This window comes from Drosophila arizonae, chromosome 3 (genome assembly GCF_054131065.1).
Source record: "Drosophila arizonae isolate 15081-1271.41 chromosome 3, UAZ_ARI_1.0, whole genome shotgun sequence".
Taxonomy (NCBI): Eukaryota; Metazoa; Arthropoda; class Insecta; order Diptera; family Drosophilidae; genus Drosophila; species Drosophila arizonae.
The window spans coordinates 5752618-5777924 of record NC_142923.1 but is presented as its reverse complement, the minus strand read 5'-3'; the positions used below and the strand labels follow the sequence as shown (position 1 = coordinate 5777924).

Sequence of the window (25307 nt, the reverse complement as noted above, 5' to 3'; positions counted from 1 at the left end):
TGCTTTTGTTTTTTTTTTTTTTACATTCTTTTACATATTTTTGAAAGCCTGTCACAGCTCAATTGCTGAGTGTTTGGGTGAAATGTTATTTGTTGCTTGTGCCAAATAGCTGCAAGCTGAAACGTGTTAAGAATCTATTAACAATATAATAAGTTAACCTTATTTGGTTATAAGCAAAAGTGTGTTCAAAATATTTGTAAATTCTATTGACAGTCTGAACTACTTTGGCATAATTGAATAAACTTATTTGATATTGATTTGATGGTAATAAGCAAACAATAGTATATAAATAAAAGGTAAAATGTATAAATAATTAAAAAATAATAAGCAAATAAATAAAATATTTAAATTAATAAATAATATAATAAATAAAGCCAAAAAAAAAAGAAAAAAAATGTATATATATATATTTAACTATTTATATATATTTAACTATTTATTTGGAGGTTGCAGGTAATATGAAATTAAAACGAAGTTATAGAATAAAGCACTGGCTGCTAAGGTATTCCGCCTTATATCTTTTTAAATGAAATAATAAATAAACTATACAAAGTAAAGGAGAAAAATTCGATTGATTTGATAATCGCTAATTACTGACTTACTCGAGTTTATTTAAACTTCAAAGAGATATTGCCAATATTTCGCCAAGATACTCTTTGGTTAAGAGCGCATAGCAGTTGCCTATCTCTAACATGCTAAAGGAATATGATTAACATTTCGCTGATATCATATTAAGCGTAAACATTGTCTCCGGTTTGTTGTGTTTGATAATCCCCGCGTAGACAACTTCATGGTCAGTCTGCAGCCGTCAGTCAGTTAGTCAGTCAGTTAGTCAGCAACATGTTGCAGTGAAAAGTGAGTCTGTTGGCGCAGACGGAGTGGGGGGAGGGGGCGGAGGAGCTGAGGAGCTGTGGAAGGCGCGAGACTAAAGTCAAAGCCAAAGACAGTCGAAGCAGCAGCCGCAACAACAAATAATAAAAGACGACAACTTTGGCGAGCAGTGACGCCGCTGCCGACGGCGACGGCGACTGCGACGCATTTATATTGATTCGCTTTGGTCAGCAAAGCAGCGACAAGTGCAGCTGGCAATTGTAAAGAAAACGCCGCTTGGCCTGCAGAAGCGAAGAGAGGGACTGAGACTGACAGGGAGAGAGAGAGAGAGAGAGAGAGAGAGAGTGAGAGGGAGCGGGGAACAGAAAGGTGGGACGAGGTGTCTTGGGGTCTCAGTCTGGCTGCTTGTCTGGTTCGTTGTACTGCAGCAGTGACGCTAACGCCGATGCTGCCGCCGATGCCACTGCCAATGCCGACGTCGACGCTGCCGCTTCTTGAGCAGTTTTCGAATTTGAGTTTTGGCCAACACAGCGCGAAATCAGTTAACAAACGGACGCGTTTTGAAACGGATGCGCCAACGAGTACGCCGCACACAGCCTCTAGCCTTCAGTCTCAGTTTCAGCCTCAGTTAAAGTTTCCTGCTCCTCGTAGCAGTGCGAATGACTTGGAGAGTCTTCGGTCCGCGAGCAACAAGTGTGATTCGCAGCACGTCGGGCATTGTCGCTTAAAAGTGAAATTTACTGAATGAAATGAAATGAAATGCTCGCCAGACCCATGCAACTGCCATCGGAATTGGGAATGGGAATGGGTTAGCGATTAAGCCAAAAGTCTGATTATTCACTTATTCATTTGTGACTTGTGACTTGTGACTGGTGACAACAGCGGCAGCAACTGAAACAGCAGCCGCAAAGGAAATGACTGCAAATTATCTAAACGCAAAGTGATAAATATTTGTGCAATAGTAAAAGGATTATACGACGACAGCGACAGAGTAGCTACAATTATCTGCACTCAAGTGAATAGTGTTTCGTGTTTATCTCGCGTTGTATGGTAGGTATTTTGCTAATATTTCATTTTTTATTTATACCCTGATTCCCCATTTTCAATGGGTTCATTGGGTTCCCTTTTCAATGGGATTATTCTTTTATGTATTAGGGAATACAAATTGGAAATCATTTTAAAAGCAATGTTTGACTTCATAAAAATGATCATGAAATTATAATATGAAATATAATATACATTTAAAAATTAAACCTAAAAAACAAATTTTAAATTTTAATTTAAAAAAAATTAAAAATATTATAATTTAAATAAAAAAATAAATATACAAATAAAGTGTTCAAAATTTTTAAAATATTATTAAAATTATTAAATTAAATATCAAAATATTTTTATTTCACAGAAAATGTCTGTATCTAAGAAATATATAATAACAAAATTTTGTTGAAAATGTTTTTTTTTTTTATGAATTTAAATGTTGTAACTTTGAACTTCTTAAATTTTTAATGAATTCAATAGAATTTTGTTTGCCATCCAATATATTTAAATTTGGTCTATTTAATAGTACATTCTACAAGTACACGCGCTTAGTTTCAAAAGAATGGCTAAAGATTTAATAAATATTTTAAATATTTTAAATATATTTTAAATATTTTATAATCAAATCTATTCCTTGTATTCTTAAGTTCGGTCGTTTTGAGGAAAGCCTTATTTATCAAATTATTCTGTGTTCTAATATTATATTCATTCAATTACTTATACGCTTTATATTAAAGCCTATTCTCATAGATTCATCTGAGGTTCAGATTCGATAAATGAAATACAATTGTCTCATCTAAAGTAGTCAGCTATCGAAAGTAGCATAAATAATCGATAATTAGTTTAATCCATTGTCGGTTCATTTATGTTTACCTATCGATTGTTTGGCGATGAGTTGATGCTTTCAGCAAACTCAATTTTTGCGGCGGATGCTGCAACTCTCGGCGAAATCGAATGTGCCGTGGTATTTGCGCTAAGAATTAAGACGATCATCAGCTAACAGCAGCAGTAGTAGCAGCTGCAGCAACAACAACAATAAAACACATTCATCACTCATACGCAGCGTGGCCAGAGGCAAGCGCCAAATGTTCGCATTGCAGTTGAAGGAAAAGGAGACAAAGCCAAACACTTGCAACTGTCGATTTTTCCAACTGTGTTCGAGTGTGTGTGTGTGTATTTATCTTTCACTTAAAGTGAAGATGACATTCTTTAAATGAAATTAACTGCCGGCAGCAAAAGCAACAACAATAACTGCTGCTGCTGTTGTTGCTGTTGATGTTGTTGTTGCTGTTGCTGTAGCTACTGCAAACGTTGCTGCTGCTTTGGCTGCAATTAGTATTTGTCTTTGCTAATACGCTGCCATGTTGGTATGCATCCCCAGTTTTGTTGCTGTTGTCGTTGACCAGTTGCTGTTGTTGTTGTCGCTTTTTATGTCACGCATAAAAAGTGTCGCACACTTGAATGAATCTTTTGGCTTTGGCTTTGCTTGTCACTTAGTTGTTGTTGTTGTTGCTGTTGCTGCGCTTGTTTGTTTATTTATTGGTCGGTTTGTTAGCTTCATGCATTCATGCATTTACAGCCGGCTCATTGGCTTAAGCGTTCACTTAACAGCAGCCGTCACTTTGCGAGCGAGGTCTCTGGGTTGGGCCATTGCCAGATGCATTTGCAGATAGTTTGAAGTATCGAAAGTACATTGTGTACGTATTGAAAACATATTGGCCATATGCAGGCCAAGTTTTTAATACCCCACACATCGTCACGTATTCCAAAGTTGATCTATCGTGCTGATAAGCCAATATATTTCACTCTCGTGTGGCCCACACTCAGCGAAACTAGGATATAAACAACTTGCACTTTTCAATTGAGTGAAATGCTAATTGTTACTCAAATTACGAACCATATTTGATTGGAAAAGGCAGATGTGAATATGCTTTTAAAATAAACACGAAAAGGGGTGAAAGACTGAGAAGTATAGGTTGAACAAATGAGAGTAAAATTAGGCATGTTGCTGTTTGAACACCTTGTTCAAAATAGATGCATGACAAATAATAAATGAATACATATTCAGAAAATAGCTTAAGTTGCAACGATATGTTAAGTTAATTTCATTTAGCACTTAGCCTGTTAAATTATATTATGCTGTTAATGCAATTAAGACAAATGCTGTGAAGAACATTTGATGTTAATGCAATTAGGGCAAATTCTGTTAAGAACATTTGCTTTTAACCTGTAAAATTCAACTATAGTTGAGTTCTCATATCTACATATATGTAACTACTAACATTATGTAAAGCATAACATAGGGCTAAAGGGATTTCATTTAGTAACGTAAAAGTATTCTGTAATTTCTCATATCTGCTTACATTACGTAAAGAAAGCTACAAAAATTGTGTTTAGTAACATAAACGAATTATCTCATGTGGCTATCGTTATATTTTAACAGCAGCTATTGTAAAGAAAGGCAACTTATTAAAATGATAAAAAGATAAGAAGATTCTGCTCATCAAACGCAAATGAAAGTCAATTTCATTTATAGTAATTTAATTTTATGACAAAAGGCATATAATATACTCCGTTTGCTCGGCATTCGAGCCTAAGCATAATATGTTAGATCACAACATTTTGCACAACAGCTGAGAGCGGCACATGGTTAGACAGACTTTCGAGCCACTTCCTGCAGCTCGTGCTGGCTCTTAAGATAAACTCGTTTAACGACCGTACTGACAGCTCATTCATGTAAACATAATAAAAGTCAATTAAATAACAAAAAAGTTATGCATAATTAAACGTATTATGCAAAATAAATCGTAACTGCTGCAGTTAGTGAGCGCATTAAATAACAACGCGACGCGACAATAGTGTGAAAATTGCAATTAACAATCATTTAATTGACACAAAACTAGGCCTAATTCAAGTAGTTCAGAGTTGTTTTTGGATTTTACTACACTATAGTTTGTATATTATAGTCATGATGTAAAACATATATTGCAGCATAATTAATTTAAATTGTTACAAATTTATTGTAAGTTTAAAAAAAAGTCACAAAAAAATTCGTTTCTCTAAAAAAATCTTAAAGCAAATGATAAAATTCTGTAAGCTAGATCATTCATACTCATTGACTGCCATGTAGTTTTTAAAATATATCTTATTAAATGCTTAAGCTAAATAGACTTTGGCATACACAAGCCATATATGTATAAGGATGCACACACACATATCTCTTATCAACATCTTTCATATAGATTGTTCAACAAATCTGTGCAAAACCTTCATCAGACTCGACAGCTTCGTGTAATTCACATTTTTTTTCTCATTCACTTTTATTGTAAATAAAAGTAATTACCGCCAATTCTGTGCAGGTCACGCCCCGAAAAAAAAAGTAAAAAACGAATACCGACAAATAATTAGCCAGGTTCGGTGGCTTCTTTAGCAGAGCCGTCGGTGAATTTTATTTGATTTTAATTGCTGTCCGTGCTGAGATGTTTGCCATTTAATGGCTTTATTTATGCGTGTAGTAATCAAGTCAATTTTTACGATTGCCGCCAAGCGGCAGCAGACGCAGCAGCAGCAACAACAACAACCAGTAGAGCTGCAAAATAAATGCAAATTTTCGTACATATATTTTTATATGTTCCAAAATCGAAAAACCGTGCACAAGTTTCACTTTCAACGGGAACACGTCCGATGACAGCGCTGCGTGAAGCGTCAGAGTCGCGTTCGTTGAGCGACGAGCGAAACCCTAAGGACATGTACCAAGAGATATTACCTTCTCTGATCTGCAGAGAAGTTGTCGTCGTTGTTGGTTCGTTTTTAAATGGACCACCCAAAAAAAAGTGATGTCTCAGCCGATATGATTTTTAATAAAGTTGTCTGTGCGCCTCTTTCTCTCTCTCTCTCCCTGTCACTCTTGGCAAACTGTTTCGAGCACAGCTGAGAAACCTCGAGATCATAATGAGTCTTCATTAAGACACGAAACCAGAGTGAGACGGACTAGGGAATATCTTAGACTATATATATGCCCAATCGGGGTTGCTTATATTAAAACTAAAAGCTATAAGTTGTTAAAAGCGGCTTTCACTATTGAAGGACATACGATTAGAAAACTAATTATTAAAAAATAAATAAAAATTAAATTAATTTAATTGTTTATGTAATTTTGTTTATTTTTGATATATTTTTCTTTTTATTAATTTGGCTTATTATTGTAGTTTAATTTATATACAAAATAAAGATATTATATTATAAATATTTATTAAAAGTGAAGGGCCTACGACTCGAGTACCAATTATTTAAAAAAAATTTAAATCATTTCATTGTTTATATATTATATATATATATATATTTTATAATTTACATCTACCATATACATTATAGATATTATATTATAAATACCTATTTAAAATATTTTGTATATTAAAAAATTATTTTATTTTAATTCATTTATATTTTAAATGGGACAAAACACTTAAGCTTTTTGCTTAAGAGTTTTTTTTACCATTTTCATAATTTTTACAATTGTATTGTTATAATAATATTTAATTTTGTTATTATGATTTCAACTTTTTACCCAAGTCATTTGTTTTATTAGGAAAATTAATTATTGGAATGCTTAAGGTCAAACACCTTACCGTAGGCACTTATGAGTGCAATATTGTATTTACAGTGTGATTTTTTGTAAAGCCTCAGCCAGAAATCTCAGCAATTATTAGTTAATATTAACAAACAACTCAACTATCTCAAAATGCCACAGACCAATTAGATAATGCCTAAAACTTGATCAATTACAATGCGCGTTCGTTGCCTAAGTCTTTCGTTGTCAATGACGCCCGAGCGATTGAATCATATGGAATGCATAATAGAAGCAAAAAAAAAAAAAAAAAGCAGGAAAGTAAAACCAAAATAATTTGCATTTATATTTCCAGATAACCCGCACCGTTTCATGATGATTAGCGAACGCCACAAAACCCTCAATTTGCTGTCAATATTTTGCGGCTGGCTCTGCCTATATGCCGCCTGCCACGCCCCCTGTGCAGCTGATGAGGTGTTTGAGGTTTTGCCACAAACAGCAGCCGAGGCAGCAGCCGCTGCGAAGAGGACGGCTGAGGCTGCCAGTCAACAGGATGAAGTGAATGTCTTGACGTTCGTAACGCCCAATGCGACGACAGGTGAGCCAAGTTGGGTAGATGGAGTGGGGGGAGGTAGAGCTGCTGACAGTGGGGTGCATTTGTTAGCCTGATGCGAGCTGCCAATGAACCGCATGAAATGCCGCAAATATGAAAGATTTGCACTTTGATTTTGTTTCGGCCGCCAAATGCCGACATAATTGACACGACCACAAGATCGGCCATGGCCAGAGACGAGACGCAATCACCTGTCCACCTGTTTGCTCTGCAACAGTCACATCGCGTGAGCAGCGCAAGAGAGTGAGAGAGAGGAGAGTGCAGTGGGGAAGGGGGGTGGGGGGGCTATTTTAATGACCAGCATTAGGAGATCCAAACAATTTTAACGCAATCATGCGCGGTATTTTAATGTGGTGCAGCGCAAATGAAAGTGAAAACGACTTGGGACTTGGGCAATTATGCAAGGATAAATGGGAATAGCAAGAGAAATATACGAAAGACATACATGCATATACAGAGTGAGTGTAGTGCATATATGTATGTAAGTGTGAATGGCCAGCGTGGCTCGGTGCCGCCCAGAGCCATTTAATCTTTGGCAGGCACAAAAACCAATTGAGCCAAACAAATCGAAAATTGCCAGCAACAAGATCAAAATGCTCAAGTCCGGGCGCACATTTCCTAGTTGGGTGCAGGTCCTCACGTTGATCTACGTCGCATTCAAATGGAAAGCGATTTGTCTGGCTCTAGCTAATAGCTTATACAACTACCATGGAGAGTCTCTATGTATCCAGCCTCAGTCTCAACTCAGTCTCAGTCGCCAATCCCCGTTGATCAGTCAATCAGTTGTTTGCTGTGTTGATTGCCTGCCTCGACTGATGGCCTCCAGTGCACTGCAGTGCTGGCTGGCCATGATCTTCCAGCAGCTGATTGCCGTTTGGCCGTCAGGTGGGCGCACTCCGCCATTTTAGACCGCCTCAAGGCAGCTTGAACTATGACTTCAGCTTTATTGGATGGCCTGGCACCAGTCATAAGTGCCATACTTTGTCATGATTCCCACAGCTGAATGGGAGGTCACTCACTCTTTGCTTGAGCAGCGGCTAATTCAGTTGTCTTTGGTGGAGGCCTTCGATGAACGAAGAAGAGTTGAACCGAGAAAATCACTAGTTGAATATACAGATAATTATTATATATAATTTATGATGTCAGAATGACATTCAATAATAATATCAATATGCAATAACGAATATGTAGTCCAACTATTTCACTCAGAAATGTATATAAATTTGTTCAGCAATGCAAATGGAAATTTTAAAAAGAATTTTATATATACTGAATTTTTAAATAAATATAGTTTTCTGTTAGACTCAAATTCCTTATTTATAAATTATACATATACTGTGCTCCAGCAACTACTCCTACACGCAATTCTCAGCTGAATAGAAAATATTTTTTGGGTATACCCTAAACTCATTAGAAAATGGGAAATTAAGAAAATCAAATGTATATGACAGACAAAAATAGGCTTGGCAGACCCCATAATACTTTATATATAATAATTATATATATATTCTTGATCTGGGCGACAAGCTGAGTCGATATAGTCATGCCCGTTGGTCTGTATGTTCGTATGCTTGAACACGTCGATCTCAGAAGATTTAAGAGCTAGATACTCAATATGTTTGTTGCTATGTTCGTTCGGGTGACCCGCATCTGGAGTTTGTTTCCAAAAATCGATAACTACTCCCGTTTTTGTATTATCGATTAACAGCCTTATCGAAAATCAGTTAAAAATTATATCTCTACATTTTTAGAGCTAGAGTCGCTAAGTTATAAATATAGACTCGAATATATTTTATAAAATTTGGAAGGGTTAAGGGGTTTTCTCGTAGTCGACGAGTCTCAACTAGAGTACTCTTACTTTACTCTTACTTGTGCTGTGCATCTTGGCCAGATGCACGGTGCCAAAACATTTGTTAACACTTTAACGAGCTATGATTGGGCGGCTGCCATAGCTGCCAGGGGGCATAGCTCGCTCCGACTGGCTGGGTAGCTGGCCTGGCCTGCAGACCAGTTTGATAGGGAGCAATTAAATGTTCCACTTAATTAATGCAACTGTTGCTTCGACTCATTGCAGCGCCACGGGTGGACCCCAACAACAACAACGAATGGCGACCGCTGGGCCACGGGGATCCACTGCAGAAGGATCCCACCTACGACTACAGTCCGCCGGCGCTGGATCGGGTGCGCTACTGGGCGGAGAGCAATGCGAGTAGCAGCCAGGATGCCAGGCAGAAGCTGCCCGCGGAGCTGTTGCGCAACAAGACGAAGAGCGAAATTCTGCTGCTGGGCGTGGCTGGCGAACGGCCCAGGCCGACGCAGCAGCAGAAGCAGCAGCACCAGTCGATGCCATCCAAGTATGCGCCCATACGCAGAAGCTACTATGCGCCGCAGCAAATGCAGCAGATGCACCAGCAGCACCAGCAGCAGCAGCAGATGCAGTTACAACAGCAGCAGATGCTGCACATGCCACACACGCATCTCATGCCGCCGCCCATGCTGATGAAGGGCATGGGTCATGTGGAGTATCGCCACAACATCATCAACTCGCCCAGCAGCAGCTCCTACATGAGCTACAGCTCGCCCAGCACCAGCAGCAGCTACAGCGGCCACAGCAGCCACAGCAAGCCCTCCAGCAGCACCACGCACTACTACAGCAGCACCTCGAGTGCCACGGCGCCCTGGTATACGCACTCCCAGCCGAGCCTCTCCAGCCTGTCTAGCCTCTCCAGCATGTCCGGCATGTCCGGCATGTCCAGTCTGTCCAGCATGGGCGTAACGCAGCCGCATCGCATGAGCTATGCGGATGCCCATCACCAGGAGTCCATGCAGCACTACAGCTTCTCCAGGCCACAAACCGCGAGCTATGCCCCCAACTCGATCCATGGGCATGGCTCGGGCACCAAGCCCGTGCGCAAGCCCTGGCTGCACGAGCTGCTGCAGAAGGAGCTGGTCAAGCCGACCATGAAGCAGCGCATGAAGCCCACAATGCCGGCGACCAAGTATCTAATGGGCACCACCAAGCCGCAGTCGATGGCCAGCGCCACACGGCCGCCCTTCACCTATGCGCCCGTCACCTTTGTGCCTGGTCCACCCACTGTGGCCACGGCCACGGCGAGCAGCACCCAGGCTGAGCTGTATGTAACGCCCACGATGGCCATGCCCACGGCCAGCGTCGGCTTTCGACCCATGCTCATGTCCAGCGCTCAGCCAACGGCACCAGCTACAACAACAACAACAACAAGCACAGCTTTGCCCATTTATAGGAATCCCACCACGACGACGACGACAGCGACGACGAGGACGACGATGAGCAGTTCTCGGCTAATGATACCACAAACGAGCAATCTGGCCCAGCGACCCACTGTGGCGCCCGCCTTGGAGCTAACCACCGATGCGCTCTTCTCGCACTACAAACAGCCGCCCAAGCCGCTGCTCGGACCGATGTATCTCATTATCGAAGGTCACTCGAAGGTCAAGACATATGGACAGAACGAACTGGATCCGCACAGTCCCAAAATTGTGCCCGTCATCTCGAAGCGTGAGCCAGTGGTGCGAATTGCGGATCCCAACGAGAAGCGCGGAACAGTCGAGAGTTATCAGGTGAAGCATTTGCATACAAAGACAATGCCAACAACAACAACAACAACAACAACGACGACGACGACGACGACCACGCCAACACCAGCAACAACAAGAGCAACAACAACAAGAGCAACTACAACAAGAGCAACTACAAGAGCAACAACAACAACAACAAGAGCAACCACAGCGCCAACCACAGTGCGGCCTCGTCTAAGCGCCACAACAACGCCAGCTGCAGCCTCGACTATCCAGAGTCCGGCAGCGAATGGTGGTGGGGTTCATGATCTGCTTAGCCTGCTGGACAACATGTTTGCCGATGCGCAAGATATAGTCTCGACCAGCTCGCTGGCCACGCCCACAATGGGCAGCAGCAGCACCGTCTTGAAGCCGGTGACAATAAAGACGAAGCTGCAGCCGCAGCAGCCAGAGCCGCGCATAGGCAGCCAAGGGGCGAGCATAGAGAGTCTGCTGGAGACTGCTGACACTAATGATGATGATGATGATGATGATAATGAGAAGGTCAAAAATGGTTCACAGATCGCGACCAGCACGGAGCCTGAACAGCCGCCGCGTGCTACCCGGCAAATCTTTGACTATGATCAATTGCCCGAGTCGCGTATTAAGGCCGAGGCCAAAGACGAAGCTGACTACAATGATGATGATGATGATGCTGACGATGATGATGAGGAGGCTGGCGAGTTGTTAGAGGATGGCGAACTGGACAATCTGGAAGATGTGAGTGAAGACGAGACGTCAGATAGTGAACATAATTTACTCAAACGCATCGATAAATTTGTCGATGATGTGGACGATGATGGCGATGATGATTTGGACGACTTGATTGAGGGTCTAGCACCTGGCCAAGCTAACGACGACGATGACGACGACGACGACGGCGACGATGTCGAGCAGCGTCATAAACATTAATTCAGCATTTTTTTTTGTGTGTTTCTAAAAACTGCGCTCTATACCAAATCTATCAGAAAATTTTCATACACCTAATTATTTAAATTGTAAATAATAGTAAGCTTTAAAGAAGTTGATGCTGCTAGCTTGTAGTCTTTTAATATCATGTATTGTTTGTTGTTCGTATTGTAATTTAAATTAAATTATCGAAAAATGTCTTGTTTTTTAGTTGTTAAGTGTGCAATAATTGACAATAAATATTAATAATTTATTTACAAATTATATCTTAAATTTGAATTTGAAAAATGGGCGAATCTGTTTTACAGATAACAGCAAGCAGTTAACAGCAACATTTAGCTAATGCAACAACCTATCTTAGCAAAGACTACCACCTTATGCGGATCGTTACTCGCTCTTTCATTAAATCTTCTCTTATGTTTTCGCTGCTGCCTTAATCAACTGGATATAGTTGCGTGCTCTCTTTCGCTCCCACACTGCTTTAGCTGACATACAAACGTTTGTATGCATGTTGTCGACGAACGCGCTCTGCAATTTCGCTTTGTTTATTTCTGTTTCGATTTTCAAAGCAACAGTTGAGAATTTGACTTCGAAGGGAACGGTAAAACAGACCGCTTCCAACGCTCTCTGGAATAAGCTCCATGCGCGTCGTGGGTGACAAATAACAGCAACTACTCTACACACAATTGTATGACAAGTGTTTAAATTAAGCTAATCTGTATACATATAGTGAATATCTCAATTCAAATTAGATCAACTACAGTTTTACGAGTGCATTGATTTAAGCGGTGAATATGAATGCTTTGTGTATTTGTTTTTGTTTACCTAGCGTCAAACTGACCGCTAAAATCGCAACGTTGTTGCTGTTTCATTTTGTTCGTTGCTTCGCTTTCGCTTTTGTTTGCATATTGATGAGTGAGTGAGAAGTCAAATAACTGAAGACCGAAACAATTAAGTGTAACTATGTTGCAGCTTGTCTCTCTTGCTCTTGCGCTCGCTCTCTCTATCTGTTGACTGTTCCATTGGAATTGGAAATAGCAAATTGAAGCAACAAAAACATATGTAGACAAACACGTGTAGTTGTAGCCCTTGTCTCATGAGTCAGAGGCAGTTGTGAGAGGGCCTCCCGATAAGTTACAGTGTAAAAAATAACGAAAAGAAGAAATCAGTCAACTATCTAACTTTACTGAACCGCATTTGGACTTGAAAGAATGGCTAAATATGTCGGTGTTAATATACAATATATACATACATACATGAATATGTATGCGTATGTGTGATGTATACACATATGCCTATTTCGAATAACCTTGATTTGTCTGCTAGCGTCTTAAAACAGATTGAACAAATATTTTGAGTAGTTCGCGTCTCTCGCCAAACGACAACAAAAAACTAACCAATCAAACTTCTAAGCAGAAAACAGGTTCAGCGATCCATCCAACGTGCAAAAACAGATAAACAGCTCGACGAGAGAACCAGAAAGAGAAGCATAGGGAGAGTGCGAAGATGAATGAGAGAAATGCATGCAGCAAACAGACTGCAATGAAACTGTGTTTTTCCTCTGAACTTAGCACAAAACCAATTGGAAGTCAAATTCCATTGATGTAAAAAAAAAGAAAAAAATGCTGGTCTGCCTGTTACGAGTTCTTATCAGCCAAATGTCAGACGTCGCTGATAGCATTTCGGTTGGCGCAGACACCAGTTGCCGGCTGATAAGCTGTTCAATTCGATTGTGTGTGGCCAAGCATCCGTTTACATTGTAAAGAACATACATTTGAATCACTGTGTCTGAGCGCCCACTTTGTAGATCTAATTGGAAGTGAGATAACACGTTTTAACGGTCATGTATATAATCCATGCTAAACAATTGAACCTTATCGCCGCATCTTAAGTCAGCTAGGCAATCAAATTGGCCTGCATTACTGACCTACTTAAGCTCTGGGCTTTAATTCTCGCCAATTTCGCTGGCTTGGTGACCGGTTTGCCCGTGTAATTAGCTTACTGACCATGTGCTTGAATTAATTGCAAGCACACAAAAAATATATAAATATAATATATACATATTTTTATAACATATACATATATATATATATATATATATATATATATATATATATATATATATATATATATATATATATATACAGCTGCGAAAAATAAAATAGCACCACTTGCAAACGCAAAGTTTAAGAAGTTCTCCTAGGTGCATTTATCAATGTATTGATCTAATTTTTTCTTGTATATAAGCAGAAAACAATTAATAATCGCAACAAGCAAGAATTATCCCAAAAATATTAATCGTTTTTATATAATTCAAAAAATTCTCAAAAAAGTCGTAAAAATGCCGAAAAAATAATAGCACCACTAACCCTTTTCGAGTGAAAATCTATATTTTTCGCAGATTTGAATATCTTCAAAAGCACTAATTGATGAGATTTGTTGGTTATATATCTATTTTGATTAAAAAATTTTCAGAATTTGTGAAAATTTTCAAAAAAAATGGGTCGTGAAGAGCATTACACCACCGAACAACCCAATCTCATCAAAAAGTTGATTTCGGCTCAAAATTTTCACAGGAAAGTTGGTCATTTGATGGGTTGTTCAAATAAAATGATCCACAATGCATTAATCCATAAAAGAAATTAATGAAAAGCGCGGATTTCGTTGAGTTCTGACCCAAAATCATGTCACTCGTCTCATTTACGAGAGTAAAAGGATCCTTTTAAGCCGGCTACTCAACTGAAAAAGGACCTAAACATATCAGCAATGGACCAAACAGTACGGAAATATTTAAGACATCTCGATTTGAACACTTTCCGTTCAAGAAAAGTACCATATTTGAATATAAAACACATTTCCAAACGGATGGCGTTTGCAAGGGAAACACAAAAATTGGTCTACACAGGAATGGAGAAACATACTTTTGAATAATGAAAGTAAGATGCTAATTTTTAGTGGAAAAGGATCACGGTCCTACGTGAGACATCCACAGAACTTAGAATTCGGTCCTAGATATACAAAAAAAACCCTTAAACATGGAGGATCAAGTGTATTAGTATGAGACTGCTTTTTTGCAAACGGCATCCATTTGGAAATGTGTTTTATATTCAAATATGGTACTTTTCTTGAACGGAAAGTGTTCAAATCGAGATGTCTTAAATATTTCCGTACTGTTTGGTCCATTGCTGATATGTTTAGGTCCTTTTTCAGTTGAGTAGCCGGCTTAAAAGGATCCTTTTACTCTCGTAAATGAGACGAGTGACATGATTTTGGGTCAGAACTCAACGAAATCCGCGCTTTTCATTAATTTCTTTTATGGATTAATGCATTGTGGATCATTTTATTTGAACAACCCATCAAATGACCAACTTTCCTGTGAAAATTTTGAGCCGAAATCAACTTTTTGATGAGATTGGGTTGTTCGGTGGTGTAATGCTCTTCACGACCCATTTTTTTTGAAAATTTTCACAAATTCTGAAAATTTTTTAATCAAAATAGATATATAACCAACAAATCTCATCAATTAGTGCTTTTGAAGATATTCAAATCTGCGAAAAATATAGATTTTCACTCGAAAAGGGTTAGTGGTGCTATTATTTTTTTCGGCATTTTTACGACTTTTTTGAGAATTTTTTGAATTATATAAAAACGATTAATATTTTTGGGATAATTCTTGCTTGTTGCGATTATTAATTGTTTTCTGCTTATATACAAGAAAAAATTAGATCAATACATTGATAAATGCACCTAGGAGAACTTCTTAAACTTTGCGTTTGCAAGTGGTGCTATTTTATTTTTCGCAACTGTATATGTATATTTAATGTGATTTTTTCACTGTAAAAATCAACAATTACGTAATATGTACATACAAACAAATACACTCAATCGGAAGTGTATTGATCAGTCTTATTGGACTTGTTATAAGAGTACAAGATATCGTAATGTCAATGCCCTGCTTTAAAGTATAAGAATTGTATTAAAAAACGCAGCAAGCACCTTGACAATGTAAATATTCACACATACGCGCACACGTATAAATACATGTAAATATGTATATATAAATACATTTATTCTTTGTCTTCTACATGGTTGGTATTTCCACATGTGTTGGCTGAGTGTGGCTTTTGAGCCGCATTCTCATTCCGCTTTGCTACGCGTTGCTGATGAGCCATAAGAGCTGCCTAATGAAATCGCGTCACGATGAGTCGACTGTGTGCACGCAAGCATGCACAGCGTATAAGAACTGTTAATTGGCATACGCATGAGTATAAGAGCAGTGCAATGTTATTAGATCAACAGCTGAATGGTATACGTAATGCAATTACATGAGTAAGCGTATAAGAAGAATTCTATGCTGGGTGTAATCGTATAAGAGAGGTGCAATGTTATTAGATCAGCAATGTACAAGAACAGTTCAATGATATACTAACTGCTCTGATACAGTTCAATGCGTGTGGTAACACTTTGTTTTATCTGCTCCAATAAGGAGCCCATAAACCTTTTATAAGTCGTGATAAGCGGCGATATAAATCGTATTTGCTGTTTACGTACATATATTAAAAGTTAAATATAGTCGAAGCAATGTTCATTAATTAAATTGCTTTTATTCTGATTTTGTTTAGCTCAACAAATGACGTAGAATATTCGCTACTCAAGCAATTATTATATTTTATTGTGATAACCCCACCAAACAGCGGTGTGATTCAATGCTAGATCTCTTTTAAAAATAAACCAAAATATATGTATATTAAGACACTCATATTTGCTTGCAGTAATTGCTTAAACTAATTTCTAATCATATTTCTGCTCTGTCAGAATATCAATAATAAATAAGTTACGTGAACGTGAGTTGCGAAAGCGAATCGTATCGCAAACTTAAAATATATACTAATTCCCTATATATGTACATATAATATGTATTCCCATACATATAGTGTGTATAGCTAGTATATCAATTTTGGAATAGTCTTGAGTGTGCGTTTGCTTGTTTTCTATATATATTAGAGAATGTGCTGCTATTATTTAATTTTTGCTTAATAAAACTGCCCTCGAGCAGCTTTTGTTTTTGCGTTGAATTTCATTTAGTGATGCATTAGATTAAGAGCTGACCAGAAACAGCAAACTTAGCTAATCAAAAACAATTTCACTAAATTGCTCTTTGTTGGGGTTTGGAGTGTTTAGAACAATTTAAAATATTTTATTGTGAATGTTTCATTTGATTGCTGATTAAGCACATCTTAAAGCATTTGTTTATATGTTTAGAACTGACTTTATTGGATTAAATGCAACTTTACAGTGCAGCAACTTTCTAATCAGATTTATAGCAAAGTCCATTTCTTATTGAAAAGCTTTAGTTTCAATGCTGCTTCAGCTAAAATTTTGCTAAGCAGCTCAGCATAAAATTTGCGAAAAAAAAAGTCAATGGTTCAGGTCAAGGTCTGTTTTAAAAATAGGAATATATAAAATATATATAAAATATTTAAAATTATAGGTCTATGTACAAATTACTCAAAGCAATGAAATAACCAACTAAAAGTTAATAACTTTTAGTAAAAACATTCTATCAAAGGAGGAAAAATTAAAAATTTAAATATGTAATAATGTAGCAATTCGGCGGTACTGACTATATAATACTCTATGTATTTAGATGCGGAATACATTTATTTTAGATTGTTTTAGCAGATTTGGTAATGCCCCAATGGGCGTAATTTAAAAAAAAAAAAAAATAAATAAATAAATACATCTATTTTTTCTCGCCCTAACAAAGGCTAATAAATTTTGTAATTTTGTTTGGTAAGTGAATAGAGGAAGTCAACAGAACTCTGTAATTAATATTTTAAGCTGGATGTAGACATACCTACTATAGATTTTTCGGTTTGGTTTGTTAATGCGAGTATTTATTCTAAATTTTACAATTTTAACAGTTACAATATAATATATAATAATAGTCTTACTGTTATACAACTTGTGGTATTTTCAAATTTGTCAAGCCCCTAGTGGGCGTATGGGGAGTATATAGTACTTCAAGAGTCTAGGCTACAATAGAACAAACGGACGGATGCACAGTAGGGCGGATATTGCACAAAACTAATATACCCATTCACTTCATGAGCGTATAAAAACATAGCAAGAGCTTGCAAATATTTAAATTGCAAGAATCTGCATATATGAACTTTAGCATGCAAATCAATGATAATTTGCTCCAATTAGAAATAGAATTTCAAGTCATTTGCTGTTAGTATCTTGAGGTATGAAGATCCTTTGCACCCGTGCCAGTTTAAGATAATGTCATTGAGATAACTTAGTCTGACATTCAGCGTCGATTGCTCCATTAGAATTTGCAATGCAAATTGACTACTTGCGATTTGCGATTTACGTTTAGCGATCACCTCGCGTGTTAAACTATGCACTATAGCTAATCTTCTCGATCGCGTAATGCCTGTTACCTGGCTCGGGCCAGACCGAGCACATGCAACTGCTGCTGCTGCTGCTGCTGCTTATCACAGTTCAGGTTTAGAAGCCAGCTAACAGCTTCCAGTTGCTGTGTAAATATGTTTCTCTACAATATGATTACATATCTAGTGGATAGGTGAATATTAATTAACTACACTGTATGCCCGTGTATCTCTCTCGCTGCAGCGCTCGCTGCCTCTGTTCCTCTCTTTCCTTCTCTGTTAAAGTGCATGAACTTTAGCCGCAAATTGTTGCAAACCAGCTGCGGTTTTATGATACATGAGAGTTTTATTTTAGACAATTATTTTCAACTGTTGAACGATCGTTGCGATCTGCTGGCTTAGCTCAAGAGCCGCGTTGATAAAGCGCTAATAGCTGCAGCAAAAACAAACTATGATTTTTCTTATCATTTGCAAAAAGTTTAGTGCTCTAAAGGAATGCGAACGATAAGATTCGAAGAATGTAAAAATAAATAGAAATAATAAAATAATAAAAGAGGAATCGAAAGCTAATCGATGTGTTTCTTTTTTGATAAGCACAGCCGTGCAGCTATTGACAACGCGAGAGCCATGACAGCGACCAAAGATCCCAAGGATCAGGTGCCCAAGACAACGACGCAGCCGGCCCAAAAGAATGGCGCCGCTGGGGGATTAATGAAGCGCCTGCGACGCTCCGCCTCTGTAACGGAACATAATCTAAACAATCTGCGCAATCGCAACTCCACGCAGCATCTGTTCGATCAGCATGGCAATCCGATTGATCTGCGTCAGTATCGCAAGGTGCTGGACAAGGATGAGAACGGCAACGGCACCAGCGAGAAGAAGCTGCGCTACAGACGAACCCAGAGCGTGACACGAGCCGAGGAGATCTCCAACAAGGAGGCCAAACTGCGCAAGGCACAGCCCGACAGATCGTGAGTAAAGAGAGAGAGAGAGAGACGCAAGCTGATTTGCTATGATATCTATCCTATCGAACGAATATTTTGCAGCATTCATCGTCCCCGCGATTCGTTGTTCTCCTGGAGCTCAGGATTTACCAACTTTACGGGCCTGGTCAACTGGGGCTTTCTGCTGCTCTGCATAGGCGGTTTGCGTTTGGGTCTAGAGAATCTGATCAAGTGAGTAAAACAAAGAGAGAGATGGTGAGAGAGATAGAGAGAGAGAGACAATCCTAACTAATATCCTTTACAGATACGGCATACGCATCAATCCTATTGATTGGTATTTCTTTGTGAGCGGACGCGATCAGGGCGAAGGTCATAATGCTCTATTTCTAATCTTGTGTAAGTATGCTCTCTGCTCGCATATCTCTAGTTGGACTAATCAATAATGAACCTTCCTCTTTAGACTCTTTTGTGCACATCTCCCTCTGTTTGGCCGTCGAAAAGGGTTTGGCCCTGGTAAGTACATGTTTTACTACTCACTTTGTAATTTTTGTCGGCCCAGTTGGTACAATCGATGACCGCATTCATTCATTAGCGCCCACATCGTATTTTGGCGAACTTAGTCTTAAAGGCTGCTGTTAAAAACTTGAAATTTCCAATTTGAATTTATGGTCGAAAAGAGATTAGTTTTAAACAGCTGCTACATGGCTGAACCGAGAACTGTTCCAATTGGATGTATGCCTTTTGCTTAATCAGCTGACGACAGAGGGCGCTAAGCACACATGATTTGATTTGCAAAACTAGTTGAAATTATTTCTTAGTTATTATTTAAGCAAAGTGATATAAAATTCGGTTCGTCACAAGTCTCATGCAGTTTCAATTTCAGTTCAGCTCAAATTTTCGAATTCTCAATCAATCCAACTCCATATTATACCGTCTTTCAAACATAACTATGTATTGATTATATTATTACACTTATAAACAAATCTTGTATGACAATTAATAGTTCATGCATTGAGTGTGTGTGTGTGTATATGTGTTATTTTGCAAATGTATGAGAGCAGCAGTTGGACTTATGCAATGCGTACGCCCGCCTGGTCACAATATTTCATCACCATTTCCTTATAGTCCATCTCCAGTGGTGTAATTAAATTGGTCACCTCGGCTGGCGACACAGTCTGCGACAAGTTGGACAACGCTCTGGCCAAGTATAGGCGCAAATCGGTCACATCGGCCAGGTGGTCCACTTGTTTGGGCTGCGCAAATGTTAGTTGAGAGAATGCGGCCTGGTAGCCAGGCTCTGCATCGACTACAACGTCTGTGTCAGCGTTGCCATCAAGTCCATCCAAGTAGGGCAGCTTTTCGGGCGGGCGCTCGAACAGGTCAATTAGTGAGTGCAATAGACGGGGCCAGAAGGTTTTGTATTGTCCAGAGTAGAGTTCGGGGCATTCGGAGAGCAGCTTGCTAACGCCTACAGCGACAATTTTGCGTTCCAGTTCCTTGCTGACCTTAGCCATGTCCGTTATAAATACGCGCTCCAGCAGCATTCCAAACATGCCCGGCTGTATCTGCTCGATAAGCTGCACCAGCGGAGTGCCACCGACTTTGACCACATAGAAGCTGAAGAACACAATGATGCCATTCAGATACTTGGCGGTCTTTGAGAGCGACAGTCGTTGAAAGAGCAGGCCAAAGATTTGCCGCATGTTCGTCTGCAACTCGTCGGCGTTGTAATAGTACAACAAATTCTGAAGCAGATAAAAACCCTCGTGATCGTTTGCCCTGGATGCGATCATTTTTTGGAATATGCCCAAAATGCCATTCTGAAATAATAAAATTGTTAACGATTGCTGCGACAGTTCATTATGGTTTTTAAACTTGAGTTACCAATTTGCCAAGCGCTTGGATCTGTGCAGAGCCTTGCTTGATGAAGATCGACAGCAGACGGATCAAAGGCGTCACATTGCCACGGCGATCCCATAGAGGCGGTGCCAACAGGCAAGGGAAGAGCGCCCAATAAGGTTCCGGTATGGGTCCAGTGCCCTCGCGCACTTCCATCAAAACAGACAACATTTGAAATACGTAGGGCATAAATTCCGTGATGTCCTGTTGCAAGATGCCCTGGAAAACGGGAAAGAGTGCTTCCTCAAAGGAACTAACAGCCGTAGCATCCGCTTGGCAAACGATTCTGGAGAGAAAATTAATTAATTAAATACACTTGCATTTCTTGAAAAAAAAAAAAAACATACTTAATCGATAGAGCCAGAGTCTCAAACAGATAGTGATTGAACAGCGGGCGAGACGGATTCTTAGCGACAAACGAGAGGATTTCGGTGAGGCGTGGCAACGCAACGGCCATATATGGCAAAGCTCCCGCTTGCAGCACATGGAAACTGCGCATGATCGCTAAGCAATAGAAACAAACGATATAATAAATGTGTCCATATTGTATATGTTGCGTGTGACCTTGAACTCACCTTTCATTACGTACTCGTTCTCCGCTGATCCAGTCAGCGAAAGCGTTGCAAACAATCCGCTAACTAGTTGATCGGAGTGAGGACCAATTACCTGGGGGCCAAACAACAGCGTATTGTTCGCATCACGCATAGTTAATATCTTTTCCAGCGAGCAGGCCGCATAGCTGTGCACCACAATGCTCTCGGCGGGCAGGTGCCGAATGAGATGTGGCAAACAGCCTGCCAAAGTCTGGGGTCCCAGCAGACTGCGAAAGACCATCACATACTTTATAGAAGCTGCTTTAAGCACGGGCAGTTCATTCACTGTGCGGAACAAAGAGAGAGAAAGGAGAAATGCTAAATGTCAACTCAACTCTGATATATATGCGTAGCCTACGGTTTAAGCCAATTACTTAATTACCATTGGGTCGCTCCAGCTCGGGGACAATGTGCTCGGCGCAGAACTGTGGCAAGGGCACCAGCTCGGAGGTTTGGGTAATGCCATGCTTTTGGGTGCCACCGCGCGATGCCCACGAGGTGACCAAATAGATGGCCGTATCTTTTGAACGCCAATTGGCAACCGGATTCTCTTTGTACTTGTCCAGCAAGATTTGCAGGTATTGGCCAAATATGCCAAAGATCTTCTGCTCGAAATTGATGGAGAGCGTCTTCACCAGATCACAGGCGGCGCGTCGTCGCGTATCAATATCAGAGCCTTCAATATCCCGTCGTATATACTCATCCGGGCTGTCCTCGAACAGCTCCTCGTCGGAGGGGCGTATGTCCAAGTTGGGTATGACAACTTTCTCACAGATGCGCGCCAATATCTCCGGATTCTCAAAGATGCCGTGATAATGCTTGCGCTCTGCGACCACCGAAAGGAATTGCAGTGCATTTGAGACGAGCTAAAGCAATTATAATGTATCATATAATAATGAATTCAACTAAATTATAAATCTTACTCACCGCATCATATTTCGTGTGCAAGCTGGTCTTCACCAGTAATTCCCAGACTGCAGTCACAAACTGTTCCATGTAGGGCTTGAACTCCTCATCGTATTTCCGCGCATACAGACAGATATTCTCACAGACCTGGGAGCGCAGATGTTCCAAGACGCCGGCATCTTCGTCATCATCGGTGCGTAGAATGGCGACATCAACTGCCAGCTGCTGTAGGAAGGCGCCCATCCAGGTGCTCATGTTGTCCTCAAAGAACTCGGGCAGATCCTGTGAGTTAAGCGAGAAGAAGACCTTGTTGACCAGCACCAGAGAACTGTAAATGACCTTCAAGGCCTCGGCGTTGCCTTCGTGCAAAGTGGTCAGCTGCATGGTGGCCTGCAGCAGTTCCGTCAATGGCTTGGCCATCCGGTCCAGCACAAACTTGATCTCCTCCCATAATGCTTGCGATTTAAATTCGTAGCGATAGCGCTTGAAAAGCGAATGTGCGGTTTGTAAAATGCCGTTGATTACATTGAAATCACCGGAGGCGAATTTCTCCACCATTTCGTCGATCAGCTGCGGCCATTTCTTTGGAAAATCATGTTTTCCAATGATGCTCACCGCATCGCTCAGCTGCTTCTGCAGCGCCGTCGGCGAATGCAACATCAATGTGACAATCAGCGTTTTGATTGTGTTGCGATCGGTCGCGTGTATTCGATCCGGCTCGTCGCTGTCCTCGTGCGCGGCCCAGTTGCGTTTGATGTAATTCTTGAATGCAATGGCGCCCGCAACTCGTATGGTCATGTCCATGGTGGCCTTATCGATTAGGTTGAGCAGAAGAACCGGATAATTCTGCTGCAACTCTGTTGATTCCAACAACTTTTCGGCTGTTTATAGAAAAAAAATAAAAACATGTTTTATTCTAGATATATACAACCGTACAAAATTTGTTCGTAAGAGATTAAAAGAGAAAGAGAGTTACTCGATCAGCAATCTCATTTTTGCCGTTGATTTGATGAACCCGCTAAGGTACCGCCGTTTTCCCGCGCTCGCACCAATTCGATGTTGCTCTCTCTTTCTCTCTCTCTCTCTCTTAAGCTTACACACACATACTTACCAGGTCTACGGACATTTGGATCTGCGCTAAGCGTCTGTTGCAAATAGCCGGCAAGCAATTGCAAATTGGCGTCTGTGACCTCCATTTTGTTAATTTCTATTTATTTATTTATATATATATATATCACGTTGGCTTTTGCGTTTTTGATAAGTCTTGTTTAACACTACTTTACAACATATAACGAAATTGCGCACACAAAGCGTAAGCGACCAAGCGTTGTGCGAAACGGTGGAATGACGAATGTGCAGATGGAAGTGATGGGGCGTTTAAGCGATGAACGATAAGTAGGGCTATCGTTACAAGTTAGAGAAATACATCGAGCATTAGACAAAAGGTTGTTTATTTATGACTATCGATAAATAACTGACAATGCTTTTGAATATTTGCAGGAAATAATATCCGAAGGTCTTGGCATGGTTATTCAAATTGCAAACATAATTTTTTCGGTTTTATTGCCGGTGGTAATAATACATCTCAAAGGATCTGCATTTAGCATAAGTGAGTAATAAAAAGAAATATATGTTTTATGTATATATTAATATATATTTGTATATCTATAGTGGGTGCAACTACTGTGTGTTTCTACTATTCCGTACTGTTCCTTAAGCTCTGGAGTTACGTGCAGACTAATATGTGGTGTCGGAAGACCTATTACCAAAGGCAGCCACGCGAAAGACGACCAAGTATTACGGTAGCAGAGCTGAGTAAGTGCTGAGTAATTCTTGTTTAACAACAAACATTATAATTAATTTCTTATTTCTAGAGAGAAAGCATTCGTCTGGTGGCGAGGATGATGAAGATGTAGCTAAGTTGGTTCAATATCCCGAAAACTTATGTTACAAGGATATTATGTACTTTTTGTGCGCACCAACTCTTTGCTATGAATTGAATTTTCCACGCACTTCGCGCGTCCGCAAGCGTTTTTTACTGAAACGTTTGCTGGAAGTGCTGATTGGTGTAAATGTTTTGATGGCCTTGTTTCAACAATGGATTATACCCTCAGTGCGCAACTCTTTGATACCATTCTCCAACATGGATATGGCTCTGGCCACAGAACGTCTGCTGAAACTTGCAGTAAGTACAGATTTTTTTATATATAATGATTTACATAATTTGTATTTTTTTTTTTTTTTTATTTATTTTTTTTTTTTTATAGCTTCCCAATCATTTAGTCTGGCTGATCTTCTTCTATCTGCTGTTCCACTCTTTTCTGAATGCCATTGGCGAAGTGCTATATTTCGCAGATCGCAATTTTTACTGTGATTGGTGGAATGCAAACAATATTGACACATTTTGGCGTACCTGGAATATGCCGGTGCATAGGTGGTGCGTGCGTCATCTATATATACCCGTTGTACAAATGGGATATTCGTCCCGCCAAGCATCCACAATTGTATTCCTATTCAGTGCCTTTTTCCATGAGTATTTGGTAAGATCTTTTATGCATACTATAAATTTCGATTTACAATTTAATTTTGTTACAGGTTTCAGTGCCATTGCAAACGTACAAGATTTGGGCTTTCCTCGGCATGATGGGTCAAATACCGTTATCAGCAATATCTAGATATGTTGAGCGTCGTTTGGGTCCGCGCATGGGAAATATTATTGTTTGGGCATCTATTATATTGGGACAACCATTGTGCATTATGGCCTATTATCATGACTATGTCATTACACATTATCAGAATGCACTTAATGGCACTGAACACAGGTAGACTTTGAGTAATATTATCTGGTCCGTACTTTTCTCTAATTATAAGCCAAATGCAAGTTGAGGAAACTTGAATGCCACATCCAAGTCATGCATAGTACTGAGTAACACAAATCTATTGTTATTTTATGCATTTGTTAATGATCTTAAGCTTTATGTAAATAAAGAGAATGGATTTTGTATATCTGAAAAA

The 25307-nt window shown here is 39.7% G+C and overlaps 4 protein-coding genes across 9 annotated transcripts in view; 2 read left to right on the top strand and 2 right to left on the bottom strand.

The window, feature by feature from the left end:
- Positions 1-19675, bottom strand: part of LOC108611285 (trans-1,2-dihydrobenzene-1,2-diol dehydrogenase) — a 24766-nt gene extending 5091 nt beyond the window's left edge. The window contains exon 1 of the mRNA XM_089465908.1: positions 19432-19675. Within this exon, the coding sequence (XP_089322034.1) occupies positions 19432-19495 (64 nt within the window). The 5' untranslated portion in view covers positions 19496-19675. The remainder of the gene's footprint in view (positions 1-19431) is intronic.
- On the top strand, positions 1324-11819 carry LOC108609469 (uncharacterized). Its single transcript, XM_089465898.1, has 3 exons — positions 1324-1881; positions 6792-7034; positions 9124-11819. The coding sequence occupies exons 2-3, from the start codon at positions 6809-6811 to the stop codon at positions 11556-11558; spliced, it is 2661 nt and encodes an 886-aa protein (XP_089322024.1). The 5' UTR covers positions 1324-1881; positions 6792-6808; the 3' UTR covers positions 11559-11819.
- Positions 12087-25307, top strand: mdy (diacylglycerol O-acyltransferase). Of its 6 annotated transcripts, none has more exons than XM_018003811.2 (10): positions 12087-12243; positions 18550-18921; positions 18997-19125; positions 19199-19290; positions 19355-19407; positions 23793-23901; positions 23964-24107; positions 24167-24477; positions 24560-24832; positions 24888-25307. In XM_018003811.2, the coding sequence occupies exons 2-10, from the start codon at positions 18578-18580 to the stop codon at positions 25116-25118; spliced, it is 1686 nt and encodes a 561-aa protein (XP_017859300.1). In that variant the 5' UTR covers positions 12087-12243; positions 18550-18577; the 3' UTR covers positions 25119-25307. The 6 variants fall into 6 exon arrangements, with proteins under 6 accessions (XP_017859300.1, XP_089322027.1, XP_089322028.1 ...); XM_089465901.1 differs by having other exon boundaries at positions 12104-12243; positions 18545-18921; XM_089465902.1 differs by lacking the exon at positions 12087-12243 and adding an exon at positions 12302-12343.
- On the bottom strand, positions 19820-23671 carry Cse1 (chromosome segregation 1). The gene is made up of 7 exons (XM_018003810.2): positions 23404-23671; positions 22314-23173; positions 21769-22252; positions 21369-21671; positions 21141-21297; positions 20779-21079; positions 19820-20714 (listed from the first exon to the last, which is right to left on the bottom strand). Exons 1-7 carry the CDS (start codon positions 23486-23488, stop codon positions 19965-19967), a joined length of 2940 nt encoding a protein of 979 aa, XP_017859299.1. The 5' UTR covers positions 23489-23671; the 3' UTR covers positions 19820-19964.

Coding starts and splice junctions, on each gene's coding strand:
- Cse1 (XM_018003810.2), bottom strand. CDS start 23,488: ATGGAGGTCACAGACGCCAATTTGCAATTGCTTGCCGGCTATTTGCAA. Junction 23,174..23,403: donor TCCAAATGTCCGTAGACCTG/GTAAGTATGTGT, acceptor TTCTATAAACAG/CCGAAAAGTTGTTGGAATCA. Junction 21,080..21,140: donor ACTCTGGCTCTATCGATTAA/GTATGTTTTTTT, acceptor TTTTCTCTCCAG/AATCGTTTGCCAAGCGGATG.
- LOC108609469 (XM_089465898.1), top strand. CDS start 6,809: ATGATGATTAGCGAACGCCACAAAACCCTCAATTTGCTGTCAATATTT. Junction 7,035..9,123: donor AACGCCCAATGCGACGACAG/GTGAGCCAAGTT, acceptor GACTCATTGCAG/CGCCACGGGTGGACCCCAAC.
- mdy (XM_089465900.1), top strand. CDS start 18,107: ATGTTTCTCTACAATATGATTACATATCTAGTGGATAG. Junction 18,145..18,549: donor ATTACATATCTAGTGGATAG/GTGAATATTAAT, acceptor TGATAAGCACAG/CCGTGCAGCTATTGACAACG. Junction 24,833..24,887: donor CCTTTTTCCATGAGTATTTG/GTAAGATCTTTT, acceptor ATTTTGTTACAG/GTTTCAGTGCCATTGCAAAC.